At 41.7% G+C, this 16,881-nt stretch overlaps 1 protein-coding gene across 1 annotated transcript in view; it reads right to left on the bottom strand.

The window, feature by feature from the left end:
• Positions 1–16,881, bottom strand: part of ELP3 (elongator acetyltransferase complex subunit 3) — a 92,831-nt gene that overhangs the window by 37,532 nt on the left and 38,418 nt on the right. Inside the window, exon 10 of the mRNA XM_062571238.1 lies at positions 1,423–1,616. Coding sequence (XP_062427222.1) covers positions 1,423–1,616 — 194 coding nt within the window. The remainder of the gene's footprint in view (positions 1–1,422; positions 1,617–16,881) is intronic.

The following is a 16,881-nucleotide window of genomic DNA, read 5'->3' as shown; positions in this document are numbered from 1 at the left end:
CTTCTTGTTTTGTGCCCAAATCAATTTTCTTATTTCTTAAAAGGTGATTTTCCTGCTCCAATATATTTGCAGAGACCATCTATGTTCACATCTAACCTTCAGACAAAAGACAGATGCTCCTCCACACAGATTCCCATAAAAGTTCATTTTCTTGAAAATGGGGAGTACTTCAGATAATGTCTTACTGAAGCCTTTGTATAGATGTGCTAATACTTCCCTCTCTAAAAAAGAATCATCTTGAATGTAACATTTTTCACAGCTACATTAACTAGCGGCTTATTTACTATATGACTGACGACTAAGACCGCAGAATTTTTTTTTCTAATGTTTTCACATGATGATCTTCCATTGCAGCAGAACCCTCTCAGCATTTGACCTCAGACTTCAAAAACTAAATCTCATCTCATCTCCATCACCACCTGATCCTCTTGCAAATCCTCTCTCTTTCAATGATGCTTCCCAGCTTTGCACCAACAGCCAGGTTTCTTCTCTGCCCTACCATCTTTTGTGTCACTTTAAACAAACAAAAGTTTGAGTAAGGCTAGTTTTTAAACAGATGTTTGAGAAACCACCATTAATAACCCCTTTCAAAGCCACTCCAATGTTTCTTACATTGAGCCACTCTCTTCTCTACCAAGCTTCTCTGTTTGTTCCCGCTCTATTATGCTTCTGATATGGCACAAAACCAAACGCCTTAGAGAAGTCCAGACAGATCGGATTTAATGCATACGGCTTTCTCATTCTGCATGCTTTTGGAGAGCTATGCATTGACATTGTTTCCAGCTCATTTAGCTGGAAATCAACTGAATATTGTTTGCACATACATATATAGGTAACTATGGCATAGCCTCCCTTCCTAATATCAGACAGATGTAGGAGATAACAGAAGAAAAAGGATCCAAGAAAGGCTCCGCATTGAAAATACAGAGCTCAAATGCAAGTGCTACCTAGCTCTCTGGAAGATGGGGTTCTAATGAAATTAATGGCACTACTACAGTGCATTTATGAAAACCCTGCAACATCCACGGGGAAGGACAGGAAGACTCTAGCGGGCGAGGGGAAAATCAAATGCCTCACAGTTCCTGCAGTAAGTACAAGAAACTTAATTTGCAACCTAGCAGCAATCATCCACCAACATCATACTACCTGTTCCACATCCTATGTTTTAGTCTGACTGGCAGCACAAGCAGGGCCTCCAGAAATTTTGAAGTATATATGAGTGCATTAGAGAGCCAGTTCACTTTAAATACCTTCTTGTTTTATTTGGCCTTTCCCATAGTCAGACAGAAGTTTTAAACATCTTTAGTGCATTAATGATTAGGACTAGAAAATAATAAAAGTGAGTCACATCTTTCTGTAATTAAAGTAACGACCCTTCTCAGTGCAGTAAATCAATAGACCAGGCCCACCAAAGAACATTACCTCTGAACGCGGTACACACGTGTCCACGGTGGGACGAGAGCCAGAATCCTCGCCACCAGATCCACAAGAGTGCTGGGGGGGTAGCTCTTGTATCTTCCAGTCTTCCAGAGCTCATACAGACCAGTGCCACGGATCACTAGTGTTGGATAGAGCTTCATCCCATCTGGGCGAAAGGCAGGATTCTCAAAAAACTCCTGGAAAACAGAACAAAAATTTATAGTCAGAGTAACAAGCTAGATTTCCTAGGGCTTTAGTGCCCCCCAGTTAAGCAAAAAAAAAAACTCAACAAAACAGACTGCAGATAAATTTTGTAAAACAGAATTGGAACTGCAATTTAAGAATTACTGGCTTACATCGAGTTTCCAATGTTTATCAGTTTAGAACATTTTTAGAAATAAAAGAATATATTCTAGACTTACGGAGAAAGACAACAAAGGAAATAAACATGTGACTGCTGTAAGTCTGATTCGTGCATTACTGCTACCTTTCAGCATGAATTCAATAGATTCAACAGATACTGCACCATTTATTGGAACAGACTTTACCCAGAATTAGAACAATAGAAATGAGTGTACTTATCTTCAATCTCAATAGACCACATTTAGAGATTAATCAATGTGTCTGGGACACATCATTTGAATAGCAACAGCGAAAAACAGATTTATTCTACAATGATGTTCTGAACAATCCTGGAGAATGGAAGGACAAACTGCATCTCCTACTTACTCTCCTATAACTAAATATCAATACAGAACTACAAATTAAACACCACTAGATAATACTACACAACAATTGCACTTTTTTCATATTAAATTTCATTAACAATCATTAAAATCACATACAAAAATGAATAAAAAAAAAACTCAGCAGCACCTTGCACCAAGTAACCATTAAATCTACTTAAGCGATGAACCACAGGAAGTTCTGCCTGACCGTGAGGGGGAATTTCTTCCCTGTGAGAGTGACGGAGCCCTGGCACAGGTTGCCCAGAGAGGTTGTGGAGTCTCCTTCTCTGGAGATCTTCAAGGCCTGCCTGGATGCAACCCTGTCTAACATGCTGTAGGTGACCCTGCTGAGCAGGGAGGTTGGACTAGATGATCTCCGGAGGTCCCTTCCAACCTTATTGATTCTATGATTCTGTGATGACACAGCCATCATTTTAATACTGTCCAGGGGCAAATCTAATGCTGGATTACTCTAAACTCCTAATCCACAGCTTGACCTGTCTCCAGGATGGTATGCTCATGGCAGTAAAGCAATGCAAATTCATTATGCCCAGTTAACAGCTGGAAACTGGGTTTCCCCAGTTGCTGTGCTACCTTTGGTGCTCAACAGCACTTCAAAGAATCACAGAATGGCTGAGGCTGGCAAGGACCTCTGGAGATCATCTAGTCCAACCCCCCTGCTCAGCAGGGTCACCTACAGCATGGTAGACAGGGTTGCATCCAGGCGGGCCTTGAACATCTCCAGAGAAGAAGACTCCACAACCTCTCTGGGCAACTTGTGCCAGTGCTCTGTCACTCTCACAGGGAAGAAATTCCTCCTCACGTTCAAGCAGAACTTCCTGTGGTTCAGTTTGTGCCTGTTGCTGCTAGTCCTGTTGCATGGGACTATTGAAAAGAGCTTAGCCCCATCCCCTTGGCACCCTCCCTTCAGGTACTTATAGACATTGATCAGATCCCCCCTCAGTCTCCTCCAAGCTGAACAGGCCCAGATCCCACAGGATCCCACAGCTGCTCCTCACAGGAGAGATGCTCCAGTGCCCTAATCATCTTTGCAGCCCTACGCTGGACTCTCTCCAGTAGCTCCACGTCTCTCTCATGCTGGGGAGCCCAGCACTGGACACAGCACTCTAGATGTTGTAGCAGAACCCCCTCAGCATGAACTCAGCTGAACTGTTTCAATACATTCACGTGGCCCAAATGCACCCAGGTATTTTGCAGTTTCCCGACGTCAGTGTACTAAGCCCGCTCGTGGAGTGCTCAGCAAGCACCGAGGCCAACACGAAGCATCCTGAGCAGGCTGCTGGGAGCTGGACCTCCCTGCTCGGGCAGCGCTGAGTTGTTCTGCTGGCTCCCTGTGCCTCACAAAACCATCCTTTAACATGACAAAAAGCAGCAAATGGCTTTCTGCCAACTTAGCTCACAGAAAAAGACCTGCACATACTCAAATGCATGCAAGACCCAGCACAAGGAAGGGAGAACACAAGCAAGCCGAGGAGTGGCAGGATCATGTCTGCCAGCAGTTCAGGACATACTATTTTTAAAATTTTCCACAATTATTTTAACTTGGATCAACCTATTGACTTGAGTTATCTGCAGGTTTGCATATAATTTTGCCAAAACCTGTGGCTGCTAAGAGAAAGGCATGAGAACCCCATTTGTAGTCCAGCTGTGCTCACCCCATTACAGAGGGGCTAGAACATTTCTAAATGAATCTGAACATCTGTGTAGAAAACCCAAGACCCATGATTTCTACCCTCAGCCTCCACGTGTGTTATCTAACTCATTTCTTCTCATACAGTATCCAAGATGCAAGACCACAAACTGACAGAGCGAGACACTGTATATGTCACATTAAGCTGTCCTATTCATGAAGTAAACGGTTTAAAAAGAAGTGGGTCAGAAACAGATGATTCTGGACCCCAATGTCAAGGCACTCACTCTGGAGGGTATGAAGATATAAAAGAGGAAAGAAAAGATCGGTCACCTCCTTTCTCAGGACTGTATGCACTCTGTAAATACAGTTCATCACCATGCTCACCACCACGAGGTGAGAAAATACGCATATGCTGCCACATTGCAGGCAGCCCAAGACATGATGGCTCCCTTCCTGGCTTGTTCCACCCACCACACGGGCCCTGCGCCCCTCTTCATGCCAGCTCAGGTTCCTGATGGACTCCTGACCAAGAGGACTCACCTTGCTAACACATGAGAACACAACACACAGTTTCGGGGAGAGCGTTTTTCTTTCGTTTTGTGGTTGAATCTGGTCATGGAGGAGTCTATCAAGTGCCAGAGATGGAACAAAGTCAGAAAGGGGATTTGCTCCCATCGGAGAGCAGTGGGCTGTTACACCTGTCAGTGCATCTTTTAAAGTGTGCAACCTCCCCGCTGCCCCAAGGGTTGTTTGACCTTACAGGTAAAGCAATGCCCTGGCTGGCGGTGAAGGCAGACATGCTCCGTGCTTGGCTGACTGCCCTTACCACCTTCTTCTGTGCTGGCTCTGACATGCTTCTGACCCTCAAAATGCAAAGAAGAAAAATCACTGGATTCATTTTCAAGCCAGCCAACTGAAGCAAGCATGTTATCCGAAGCCACACAGCACATTAGGTAGAACAGGGGCGGCAATCAATTCAGAATAGAGATGTCCCAGAACAACCCAAAAGGATCAGCCTCCATCCTTTGTAGGTGATTAGAGGTGCTCTACTGCAGAAGAAAAATACAAAAAAAGGAGCAAGAAAACCTCTAAAAAGAGGAGCTCCGTAGCCCAGCAGCACTGAAGACAGGAAAGAGCTGAAGGTGAGAACGCAGTGACACTTCTGAAGTGAGATATAGGAAGGTAAATACACTAATCCAGCTAGGAAAAAAGCCTCCCATCTCCAGTAAGGTTATGTATTAATATTCACAACAATACCAAAGTGAATGCAAAACATGTGTGATTCACCAGTCAGAATATTTAAACATTCACTCATTTACATTGCAGATTAAAGGCAAACGCATCAACACAGAACTAAGGTTAAAAACATCCAGCAGGCAAAGGCAAGGTCAAAAGTTAAGGTTTCTACTCACACCACGGAGTTCTGCTACTTCATACACACTGCACATTTTATGTCATATATTAGGCTAGCTGATAATGCTACTTTGTATTTCCGTTATGCTAGTATTAAAAATGTAATAGCTTTTCGCATTTATGTCTAAAGCTATTTCTCAGAACATTCCTCAAGTTTAATTATTTCAAAAAAAAAAAAGAAGAAAGAAAAAACTTCAAAATACAACAAAACTACCTTTCTTTTCCCCCCCTGAATCCCCTTTTTTTTCCAGTGGAAAAGTGTGGCATTACGCCAAGGTAGGTCTGTGACATAAACTTTAAAGCTTTTCTTTAAATCCCTACATTTAAAGGCTTAATCAAACCAGTTTACAAATGAAAAATGGATAAGTCTCTCCTGAAATAAAGGAATACAAAATGCAAACACATTCAAAGCTTTAGCAAGAATGCCAGCCTTTTATTTTTGTTTTTTAATTAGACACCTTAAAAGGTGTCTTCAAATGATAAAAACATTCAGAACAGCTCATTGCCAGAAAAAAATTCAATCCTTAAAACAACATTTGTTCCAGAGACCACCACCGAAAGCATCTCTACAGTCAACAGGAGGCTTTCCACTGATTCTAATAAGCACTTGATCAGGACTTAAATCAACATCTGCTAATGCTCTCTGAAATAAGAGGTTAGAGATGACCCAGAGAAAAAGGATCCCTGCGCATCTCCAGTTTTTTCAAATCACTTGAGGATGCAAAGTGCTCTTGCACACAACTTCAAAGCTACTAAACCAATTTTCTTTGAAGTTTTCTCCCCTCTAGCTAAAGACTAAGCCAAGCATAGTTTAACACTTCTGGATGGATAATAAAGATGGATGCTGGAGTAAAACTTTTAATTTGTGCATGTAAAGGATGGGCAGGGTCCACTGAGTTTTTCACAGTGGTTTAATAAAAATAAAAGTGGTCATTTCAGCTGAAATTTTTAAGTGATCTGGAAGTTCATAAACATGGACCTTTTTACGCCCTTAAATAACGTTTCTCCCATCCTTGCCCAGTTTATGCAGTATTAGAGAAAAGTTGAGTACTCTTTCACCGTAAATAATATAACGGGGAATCAGAAGGTCCTGGAATTCAGAATCCTTTTTGCTTCATCTGAGTTCCAGCAAACATATTTTACTCACAGGAACAGCTGCTCTTTGAATTACAAACAATGAATCCTAATAAGATCCCATCAGTACATATTCAGTCTACAAGGTTATACAAGTTAGCCACTAACATGTTTTATGAGAATAGTAATTGATTTTACTAGCATACGCCTTTGTTGTAGAAGTTCCCTGTTATTCAAGCTAATGGCATCTCTAGGATCCATTCATCCACCACCTCATAAACTCCCTGCCACTATGAATAATCAGGGTCTAGTGGGTGTAAAATTAGTCATTTAGATGCCAAGAAGCCACTGATTTTTCCATCAATGCAGATGCATCAGTGGATGATGGAACCCTTTTGTCCAAGTCCAATAACTGCTTTGAGTCTTAAAAACTGCATGACATTATTATTACTGCCCAGCAAAGCAGACCCTGGTTAAGAAACAAAAGTCAATGTAATCATAATATGAAGCAAAAAAAGATGAGAGAGATAACAGGACATAAGAGGATACGCAAACTGGAGAGGCAGCCATGAACCCACATAGCAAGGTAAAAATACTTTCACATCTGTTTTGCAACAATCTTTTTAAACAGAAAATCCGTTAATCATCCATGTATCTGTTCACCGTTGCAACAGAAAGGTCAAATGATTTTGGATCATAATCAGACTACGTGGTGGTTTGCTCCTACTTTTTAGTTCTGTTACAGCACAAACCAGCCAGTACTAGAAAGATTCCACGTCTCAGTTCTAATTCAGTTTTGCTGGTCACTTCCAGCACCGGGAAGGGGGGGGAAGAGAAAAAAAAACGTTTTAAAGTGCCCCAGAAGCCACATTTCTGCCCCTCGCTGCAAAACCAGAGAAATATATTTTGTGGGATTCCACCTGTGTTTTTTTCCTATTAGAACAGAGAATCCGTTGCAATCTTTAATCCTCCTGCTCTCAAGATGTTCGACAGTTCTAGGAGACAGCAGTTATAGTATAACTGCAGCAATTTTAAAGTTATTTACTAAAATGTCAGGATCTATTAAAAACAAAGGTCATCAAAATCTAGCTTTGAGCAACTGTCCGGCAGAAATGAGTTGCTGCTCAGTCTGATTCCATAAACGTACTTGAATGGGTCCGTTTATTCAGTTACGTGCATTAAACAGATGATTAAATTCATGTCCAACTACATTAAGTCGAACAATATCTTAACTCTCCGTATTACAGCATCCCTTATCTCTTTCAGCTGTATTATTTATAACCACAAACACGGTTACTACTTGAAAGCTACAATGCTGAATGACACTTCCAGCTCTCCAGGGAACGAACAATCACTTAGTGCTTTAATTATAGGCATTAATAGAAGCTCGTGGCTCAAAAATGTGGGTCCGTTCCAACTTCAGATTTGCATTCCCTCCCCCCCGCCGCTCCTTGCAAATAGCGGTCTAATTAAACGTAGTGATAGGATCTGCATTCACCAACACTTACAACGGCCCACTGACTGGGTACGGCCGAGCGTGCGCTGCCTTTTTACGGCGTGCTGGAACAGCTTTCCATTACACGCGCTGCCGAGTGCCGGTCGTCTCGTCACCTGGGAAGGAGGGAAACGCAGCGCCAGCAGCCGGCTGCGGTGTGGTCATTTTTAAGCCACTTATCATCAATATCTTTCGGTTGTGTAATTTTAGACCTCTTATCAAGGCTTACTAGAACGTAAGATGACACCACCTATTAGCTTCACCTGACATTTGTTTTAATTATATGTAATTAAAATAAAACCAACTGAAACATTTTCCTAATACAGTTTTGGGAATTTTCAAAGTTGCTTTGGGTTCATGTACAGAAGATGCATTGAAATTGTTCATGGCAAATAAGTATCACAGTTTTAGAAGTAATAATTTTGGAGGTCATTGCTTTTTTATTTTTTATTTTTTCCCTCTCTCTCCTTTTTCCTTTTAAACCAAAACAAAGCAATGCTAAGGTTCTAGCTGGTACCAAGGGATCCTTAATCACCATGGATGATCAGAGCTTTGGCTTCATTCATTTTCTCTCGAAATTTCTGCTCTACACTAGAAAGTCACTTCTAAGTCTGTGTGTCTTGAGTGCCAATTAACTCCAAATAAAGCTAATTAATTACCTTCTGCATTTTCCAAGATGACAAAAAGCTCACATGTCCTCACCAGAGCCTGAAGACTCGTCTCTGCAGCATGGGTGCACAGGAAGGCTTCGTAGGACTCCCCTGATGGGCAATCCGCTCGCATGAACGGTTGACTGAAGAGCGAGCGGATAAGCCAGGACTGGCTTCATGGGAAACTCTACAGTCTGCCCCCTCTATTTTTAATATGCAATCTACTGACCGCAATCTATTGCCAAAGGAGCAGCAGAAGTGTGCAAAAGGGGGATCGGAAGAGGGGAGAAGTTAATTCTGGACCATAAGGGAGAGGAGTGTTTCCTATCCTCGAAGAGCAACATTTATTGTCCATTCAAACGCTCGCTGGAGACATGCCACGCTGCAGCTAATAAATCCTGCTGCTGAATCAGTGATGGCTGATGCAAACGTGGTCAACACAGCAACATTTTTAATTAGGCTCCTTAGAAATGCACGTTACAATATATACAGCATCATGAATCTGTATAGAAGTGATTCCAAGGTGGACTTGGTGCTTACATGAATCAGGTCACCTTTGCTTAATGCCAGCACTCATGACAAAATCTCCCAAGGATCTGATCACGTGGCAAAAAGTTTCTAAAGTGGAAGACCTGAATTTCCAGCTCTCCTGAGACCACTTACGCAGCAATCTGTGACCAATGGAAGCAAGACCACTTTGCAGTAGGCTGTTAAAATGTTCCTGACTATTGATGGCAACATAACAAAATCCTTACAGCTACTGACACGCCAAGCTGTCAAATTTTCCCATACAATATAGGATTATGGAAGCTACTAAACCAAGAAAATTGTGTCACAAAACCCAACCTTTCTGCCACAGGAGGTTCAGTTCTACGACTATGTTTAACATCTGTTTTCAGCCCAACTGTCCACAAATTTCTTCAACACTAGTATATATTAATGTGTGAGAAAACAGCACATCAAAGACTGTAGCACAGCAGCTGGAACAGAAAAGTACGTTCTCTACTTCATTTCGCTGGTCTTTAAATTCCTAAAAGAACTGGTTCAAAAATACAAGAGAAGTTTATCACTAGCACATCCCTGAGGACCTCGGTATACCATATTGAGGTATTAGAGTAACTCAAATAATCAGCAAGAACATATATTTTTGCTTGCTACTTAATAATCTATATGCTTACTTTTGGATGTTTTATAATGCATCATATGTCGATTTTGAACGCCACATAAGAAAAGTAGATTTGCCTGCTAATATCCAGAATGAACATCATGAAGGATCTTGTAATTCCCTCTCCAAGGTTCAGAAAGCTGTTATTGCCTCCTCCTCCCTTCCCCGACAGTTTCAAAAACATTAAATCCAGATGCCAAAGGGAACTTTTCCAGAAGTGCCCTATAAACAGGCGACTCCTCGTAATAGTCACCCATAATACCACATTAGGCACGGGAACAAGCTGCTCTCAGCATAAAAGAAAACAAACTAGCTCACAGGAGCAGAAAAGTTAGTCCACAGACGCAAAGCAGGCTTCAACAAGTTATTTACCAAGGCGGTGCACCTCTCAGTTACATAAATGCCACAGCCAATTCTCTGCCTGCTATAATAAGGAAACCGTTGCTGCCAGCAGAACAGGGAACATGCTTAATTTAATCCTATCTTATACCTCTTGCAGTTGCTTTTTTAATTCTGGACTGTTAGGACCTAAACGTGGCCTCCTGTCTAACACACTGTCAGGTAGATGCTCTCTTCCCCAAGTTTGCACAGAACTTACCCTAGGAGACCCTAGTCCCTGGCACTGCTGTAATACAACTCAGTAACGAGAAGAACCATTTAACATTTGGAAGAGGCCGTGGGCTTCAGCAGCATGACCTTGGAGCACGGTTTCCACCCCTGAACACAGCATCTATCAGAGCAGCCGACAACCCTCTCCAGATTGTGCTCAGTGCACCAAGCAGTCCCATCTGCTTAGTCCTGCAGGTGCTCCAAGAGAGTCTACATTTATTACGCAGTTTTGGAGAAACCCATGAGAATACTTCAATCAATTCACTGTGAAGTTTCACCTTCACTTTTACCAAACACAGAGCTCTGGTCTTTATGTTTCTGAGAGGGTCAGCTATCCCCAAGGGCCACGGACAGGAAATACAGCATTTTTTATTGCCATACGTTAGTACACAGGTTTTGCAACACAGATCACTTTAAATAATGTCTTTTGCCTTAAAAAAGAAAAAACATTGAAATCATCAATTCTATAACGCTTTTGATAACCTAATCCTCCTTCATCAGACCTCTCCTCTCCATAAGGAACATAGTAAGGAACATTTGCTCTCTCCTACCTGACCCCGCCCTGCAAAAACTTCTGAGTTATGTTCAGAGCAAAAACATTATGCCTTTCCAATACCGTTAAAAAAAGGGAGAGAAAGCATGCACGCACTATTGAAGTCCTTGAGGTTTTAATTTGGACTTTGTGGTTTACCCACCCTGATGGCAAGCATTAAGTTGTGCTGCTGAGCTGTGGTTAAAATACATATTTAACCACAATTCAGCAGCACAACTTAACACTGCTCTGTTTGCCTGAACACTGGGCAAATTTGCACACTCTACCCCAAACACATCCCTTTATCCCCTTGCTCCTTTACATACTTGGCTTTATGTTCCCAGACACATGCCTGTTAGTGACCTCAGCAGCAAGGGGCCTGAGTGAAACACCCCAAGAAGACCCTCTTCTACATGCTGGCTTGCAAACCAGCGCACAGATAGAGCAACTGTGCAATTCCGTGCAATCCCCAGTTTTCTGGAGACTATTAAATACAGAAATGATATTTTAGCTCAGGTAGAAAAAGAGCCTGAACTGTACCTTTATACTTAGCAGAAGCCTTTTTTGAACGGGAGGCTATTTCAGGATCATGTTTGTTATTGTGCCTTTCACGGCTGGCACGCTGGAGGAAGCCTTGCATGCAGACAAAATACTAATTCCAAAAAGACAAAGGAAGTAATCCCAGACCTGTCACAAATGTGGCTTTTCTGAACAGCCTTGCAATTCATCATGTCCACGCTAAAGATACAGCGATACGTATCGCTTCTATACCGCGAAACGCAACGTAGCAAGGATCGCGTTGCCCCTGGAGCCCTCATCCCTTGCCTTTTCTGGCTTAAACTGTGACATCCTACCCGTGTTACAGACAGATCCTCAGCTCACACCAAAGACAAGGGACCAGTCTTCAACGGATTCACTCTTCAGCTATTCTCTTCCTGCCCATCATCACACACAGGGCTGTAGTTTTCATACACGATCCCTTTCTCAAGCCGCCCATATCCAAAGATGCAACAGTCTAACCTGCTTTATAGGAAACATATCCAGAGCAGCAGCAAACACCCCCAGCGAGCAAGCAGAAGTTCCCCCACAAGCACTGGAGAGGGAGAGCAGCTTTGTGTACACAATTCGACCATCTGCAGAACTGGGCACACACTGGGCTTTTATCTAGATATTTTATCCACAGAAATACGAGTGCAATTATCTGTGAAAACAGTTTCTAGAAATAGCTTGTTCCTTACTACCAGGATTCTCATTAACATAAAAATTAACATGGCATTGGCCATAGTTCATGAAATTATAATTATTTCCAAAAGGAAGAGTTCTTTATCTTTACCATTTACTAAGTCTCCAAGAAAAGGTCTAGACACTGCTTTTGAAGGGCTGATCATTAAATATCATCTAATCCATTTCTGTGAACATGCCCATGAAAAACAGGCAAGAAATTTTCAGAGCTAAAGCTAGCTACCTACCAACGACGGTGTTTCAATGAGATGTTTAACAGAAATTGAAAGGTAAGTCATTTAATCTACTGAACATTTCAGAGATGTATTTAAAAACAGATAACTGTCTTCCCAAAAGAGTTAAAAAAAAAAGTAGATCAGCAGTTTAACCATCATTTATTACAGCTATTAAAAGTTCTTGATAGAGCTGTAATATATTAGTTTCATTATGAATTTCAGTTCCTTAATAAAAATGAAATCCCGCAGGGAAATTAACTCTGTATTTACAGCTAGTGGTGAAACAACAGCTTTTGAAGTTTTACAAGAACAATTACATTTCAGTGAGAAAGGACAGTTAAACTACCTATTGCATTACTCTCTCTCATGGTCAACACACTGAAGAAGGCAGTAGCCCTCTGCTTAAGCTTGGATCATGCACTCTTACCCTCACCTCTTCACTTCTGTGTGACCTCAGATGGACAGAGTAAAGTCATTGGACCTCTTCATGGACCTGCTCATGGAGCTGGCCACCGGAAGGTTGAAGCTTGAGTGGAGAAGCAACTGAGGGATTATTTCATGCTTCTCAGCAGCATTCAACTGCCCGTACGCCTTCAGGGCTGGAGGAGTCTGCTGGTGGCACACTACGACACCTCCCCCAGACACTTCCCACACCAGAAACTTCTAGTCTCCTAACCTCCTCCCTGCTCCCTTTTCATTTGCTGTCTCCCAGATTTATTCCATCTGCCCCCCCTTTTGTGAAGGGTCTTTGAAGCTGTTCGAGATGGGTTTACAGTTATCCTTTCCAAAGGGCCAAGAGGAGCAGCAGCAGTAAATCTTGCCTAGACAAAGACTACAGAAGAAATAAAATAGGCAAACACAGCAATACCTTCTCCATTAATAAATGTTACTCGCTTAGTAATATTTATACTAGAACAGATACAGTTTGTTGATTGCACTATTGCTACTTAGTGGCTCTGCAGAAGCAGAACGAGGAATTAGCAATAGCACCCTGGGAATTCTTTAGCCTCCTAAAGCTTTTGCTCAAATCCTGAAGTTCTGCTTGGTAGCCCTGTTGGCAAGTGTGATTCATGAATCCTCCCAACCATTTACCCCTAGAGTCACCTCATCTCTCTCGTGCTCCAGCAGCAAAGCTGAGTGTTTATCGCGTTCCACAGAATGAGGTGTCTGCTCTGGTAACAATTCCATTATCCCCGCTGAGTCCTTGATTTATTCTAGCTATTATTCTAATTATTTTCTCAGACCACCTGCTAGGTGAGGCACTGCGAATCGGTCTTATCTGTTGTGCTTGCATTTGCTGACAATAAGCAGCAGTGTGTGTGTGCGCGTGTCTGTGTGTGTGTGTGTCTGTGTACTACCTGATACTCCTGGCACAAGAACTTGGGTGGTGGGAGGAAGCAGAGCATGTTCCCTCCTATAGAGTTTACTCATATTTGGAATGAGATTAAAAGGCCTGAAGTAGAAAGGAAATCCTCTGAGACTACAAAAAGAATCAATAGTAATAGGAAAGAGAGACATAGCGGGGGGGGGGGGGGAAGGGTGGGGAAGCGCAACAGAGCTGGGACAGAACTTGCACATCCATTCTGATTAAAAAAATAGTGGCAAATATCCACAAGGAAGATGGACAAAGAGCCAGTGACCTGCCATATACTGTAGAAGAGAGTACAGACATAGAATGAAATACATACATAATATACTCTTAACAATAAATTATAATTTAAATAATTATTAATAATTAAACTCTCCAGGAAAATCGTTGCAGTACATGCATGCAACTTTGAAAATCTAGATAGCCTTGCAAAAGAGTAACCCATAGGTGTCCTAACTGCTGGATAAAAGTAGCAAGAAATGCTACAAAATCAATAGGTCTTAAGGGATAGAAGCAGTGTTACTCTTGCAAACATAATTACCAGCTCAGTTTGAAGAAGCACCCAGTATTTTTAGTGCTCAGGAGGCACAATCAGCAAGTTATTACCTTCCCAGAAGTCCCAATATTTAATATATCAATTAGTAATGAAGGCAAGGTGCTTAAACCTCTTTCTAAAGTCATCTTGGTTCCTTTTTATCTTTTCCCAGTATTAAAAGTATGTGGCTAGAAAGGAGTTCAGTATCACAACCAATATATGCATTTCCTTGAAATTCATTTAGAACTATCCCAAAAGTGAAAACCTACCAGGATCCTTTATAAGACACTGTAAAAGACACTTTTTAAGACACATTTTGTCTGTTCCAAAAGGTTAGAGATATCTTACAGTGAGATTTTGCATTTTTGTGCACTAGAAAAATAGAGAATCAAAGTGTATAAAATAAGCACTACTTCCGCTAACGAACGGCTCAGTACTGTTGCAGGAACACAACAGATGCTCTCCACTTGGTTCCTCTCTTTGTGCTCTCGTTAATTTTATGCAATATAAACATTTAATATTTACCAGCATGGAATATCATTTATGTGGCACAACATAAAAACAAAGTTTTTTGTTATTTTTTTAATTTGTTTTTACAACATATAAATAAGTTGTTTTTAACATCTCAAAACCACGATGCAGAAATTTAAGGTAGGAAATAGAGAATGTAGTATCTAGCTGAAGCCACAGGAAAAAAGGAATTACTGTTTTCTGCATGTTTCTATTATGTTTACCAGTGTAGGGGGCTGCGAAGAAAAGAAAGTCATTTTCACCCAGCTTTATTCTCTCCTATCTATGACAGCAGAGGTCTTTTCAAGAATAAATTATAAACCATTTAAGATAGGATGAGAGAGGCAGGAGAGAAGTGAGAAGGAAGAGGCTAGCAGTGCCTTGTTTACTGTTCCATCCCGAAACACGTCACAGTGATCCACAACCTCGCCGTTCCCGCTGCCTGCGGCTCCGTTTTCTCAAACGCGCAGCGATCACTTAGCCTGGCATCAATTTGGCGGCTGCTTCTTGCACCCAGGTCTCTCTTCGCACGCTGCCTTGTCTCAGATCTCGGGGGGCACTCAGCTCCTTCTCTAACACATACCTTTTTGATTCCTCCTCCTCTCCGTTCCCATACTTCTTTCTCTTTAAGAGAACACAGGTTCCACTCTTCTCTCCTCCTTGGTGTGATCTATCACCTCTTCCCCACCAGTGTCCCCTTCCGAGTCCCATCTCTCTTCCTCACTCTGCAGCATTCACATTAACTTCTTGAGGGCTCCACATTGATTACTCATCCTCCAACTCCTTATCTGTGTGTTTACTGGCATCAAATCTTAATTTGATCTGTGCATTCTGCTTGAAATTTCTTAACTCATCAACACAGCTATCACTTCAGCTAGTCTTCAGCCATCAACTTCTTTATTCTTGAATTCCCTTCTTAAACTATCATGTTTTTCTTTTCCCACTGCTTAATCACTGCTCCTTCCCAGCCCTCCATGCAGCCCTTTTGCAAACTCCAGTCCAAAATTCTCATCTGGTCTTACTCCCTCCTTTTTCTCCACTGAAAGACATTTTAATTATCTCCAGGCCTCATCCTCATCTACTGCCAATTTTCCTATCCTTCCCCATCACAAAGTGTAAATTCCCTCCTGCCACGTCCCAGAGCTGCCACACTGTCAGTACTGGTTTTCCCAGCTCCTAAAGCTGCGACACTTTTCTCATAGAAATATTATAAACAGGTTGACCTTTTCTACTCCATTTTTGCCTGTGTTTCTATGCTGTTTTCTCAGATTTTGTTCAATTCCTAGGCTTGCAAGAAACGTGGTGAAATACTAAAATTTGTCTCCCCTTTTGAAGAATTTTGCCTTCTGCCTCTTCCATTTCTGAATAAATTATCACTAAATGGACAAAATACAGCATGGCATTACCTTTCTCTAAGAAGCAAGAAAGGTCTCTGCCTACAGGAGCTGGAGGCAGCTCAGCATCACTCGATGTTATAGCTTTTAAACAGACTGCAGGAAGACTTCTTCCGGAGCTTCCTGAAATCTCCTGCAACGAAACAGGAGGAACTCCAGAGTCTGTAGGTGAAAAGCCTTAGCCATTCATTGTGAATAAACAGTAAAGAATAAAAATCACTAAATCATGCAGAAGGGACTGCTGCAGACCATCTAGTCCAACTCCCCTGCTCAAGCAGGGTCAAATACTTTTTATAGCAGCTTGTAATTTTGCCCTTCGATAATTTGTCTCTCTCCATTTTTACCTTTTGCAAACACTTTATATTAGTGTTTCCCTGCTCTTTGGTCTTATCCAAGGTTAGCTCTTTAAATCTCTAAGTCAGTATCACTATTTTTCCATCATAAATCCTTTCCAGCCTAATACTATTTCAGTAATGACAGGCCCATAAAGACCCCAGGACTACAGCTACAACCCCACTACATATTTAGTAAGGGACTCAGGTTTTGCCTAACCCTGAAGCACAAGTAATTATACAAGAACACGGCTAATTTGATGTCCACTGTCATCCTTTATCTTCTTCAATGTTATAAGAAAATAATTCAGGAGCAACAGAGTCTAGGTCAGGAATTTTGAGTTAACTTTCAACTCTGTCACTGACTTAATCTCTAGCTTTGTGCATGTCACTTAATCCCTTTGCCCCAGCCTCTCACACTGTCACATGAATATTATGTACACTAAGCACTATGACATTACGAAGTGCTCACAGAATTTTGCATAAAGCCCCTAATAAAAAGCACCTCCCACAAGTTTCAGTCTACTTCCTGTACTGTATATCTG

Source organism: Rhea pennata, chromosome 3, assembly GCF_028389875.1.
Source record: "Rhea pennata isolate bPtePen1 chromosome 3, bPtePen1.pri, whole genome shotgun sequence".
Taxonomy (NCBI): Eukaryota; Metazoa; Chordata; class Aves; order Rheiformes; family Rheidae; genus Rhea; species Rhea pennata.
Note: the sequence above shows the minus strand (reverse complement) of the source record. Positions and strands in the feature narration are given on the sequence as shown.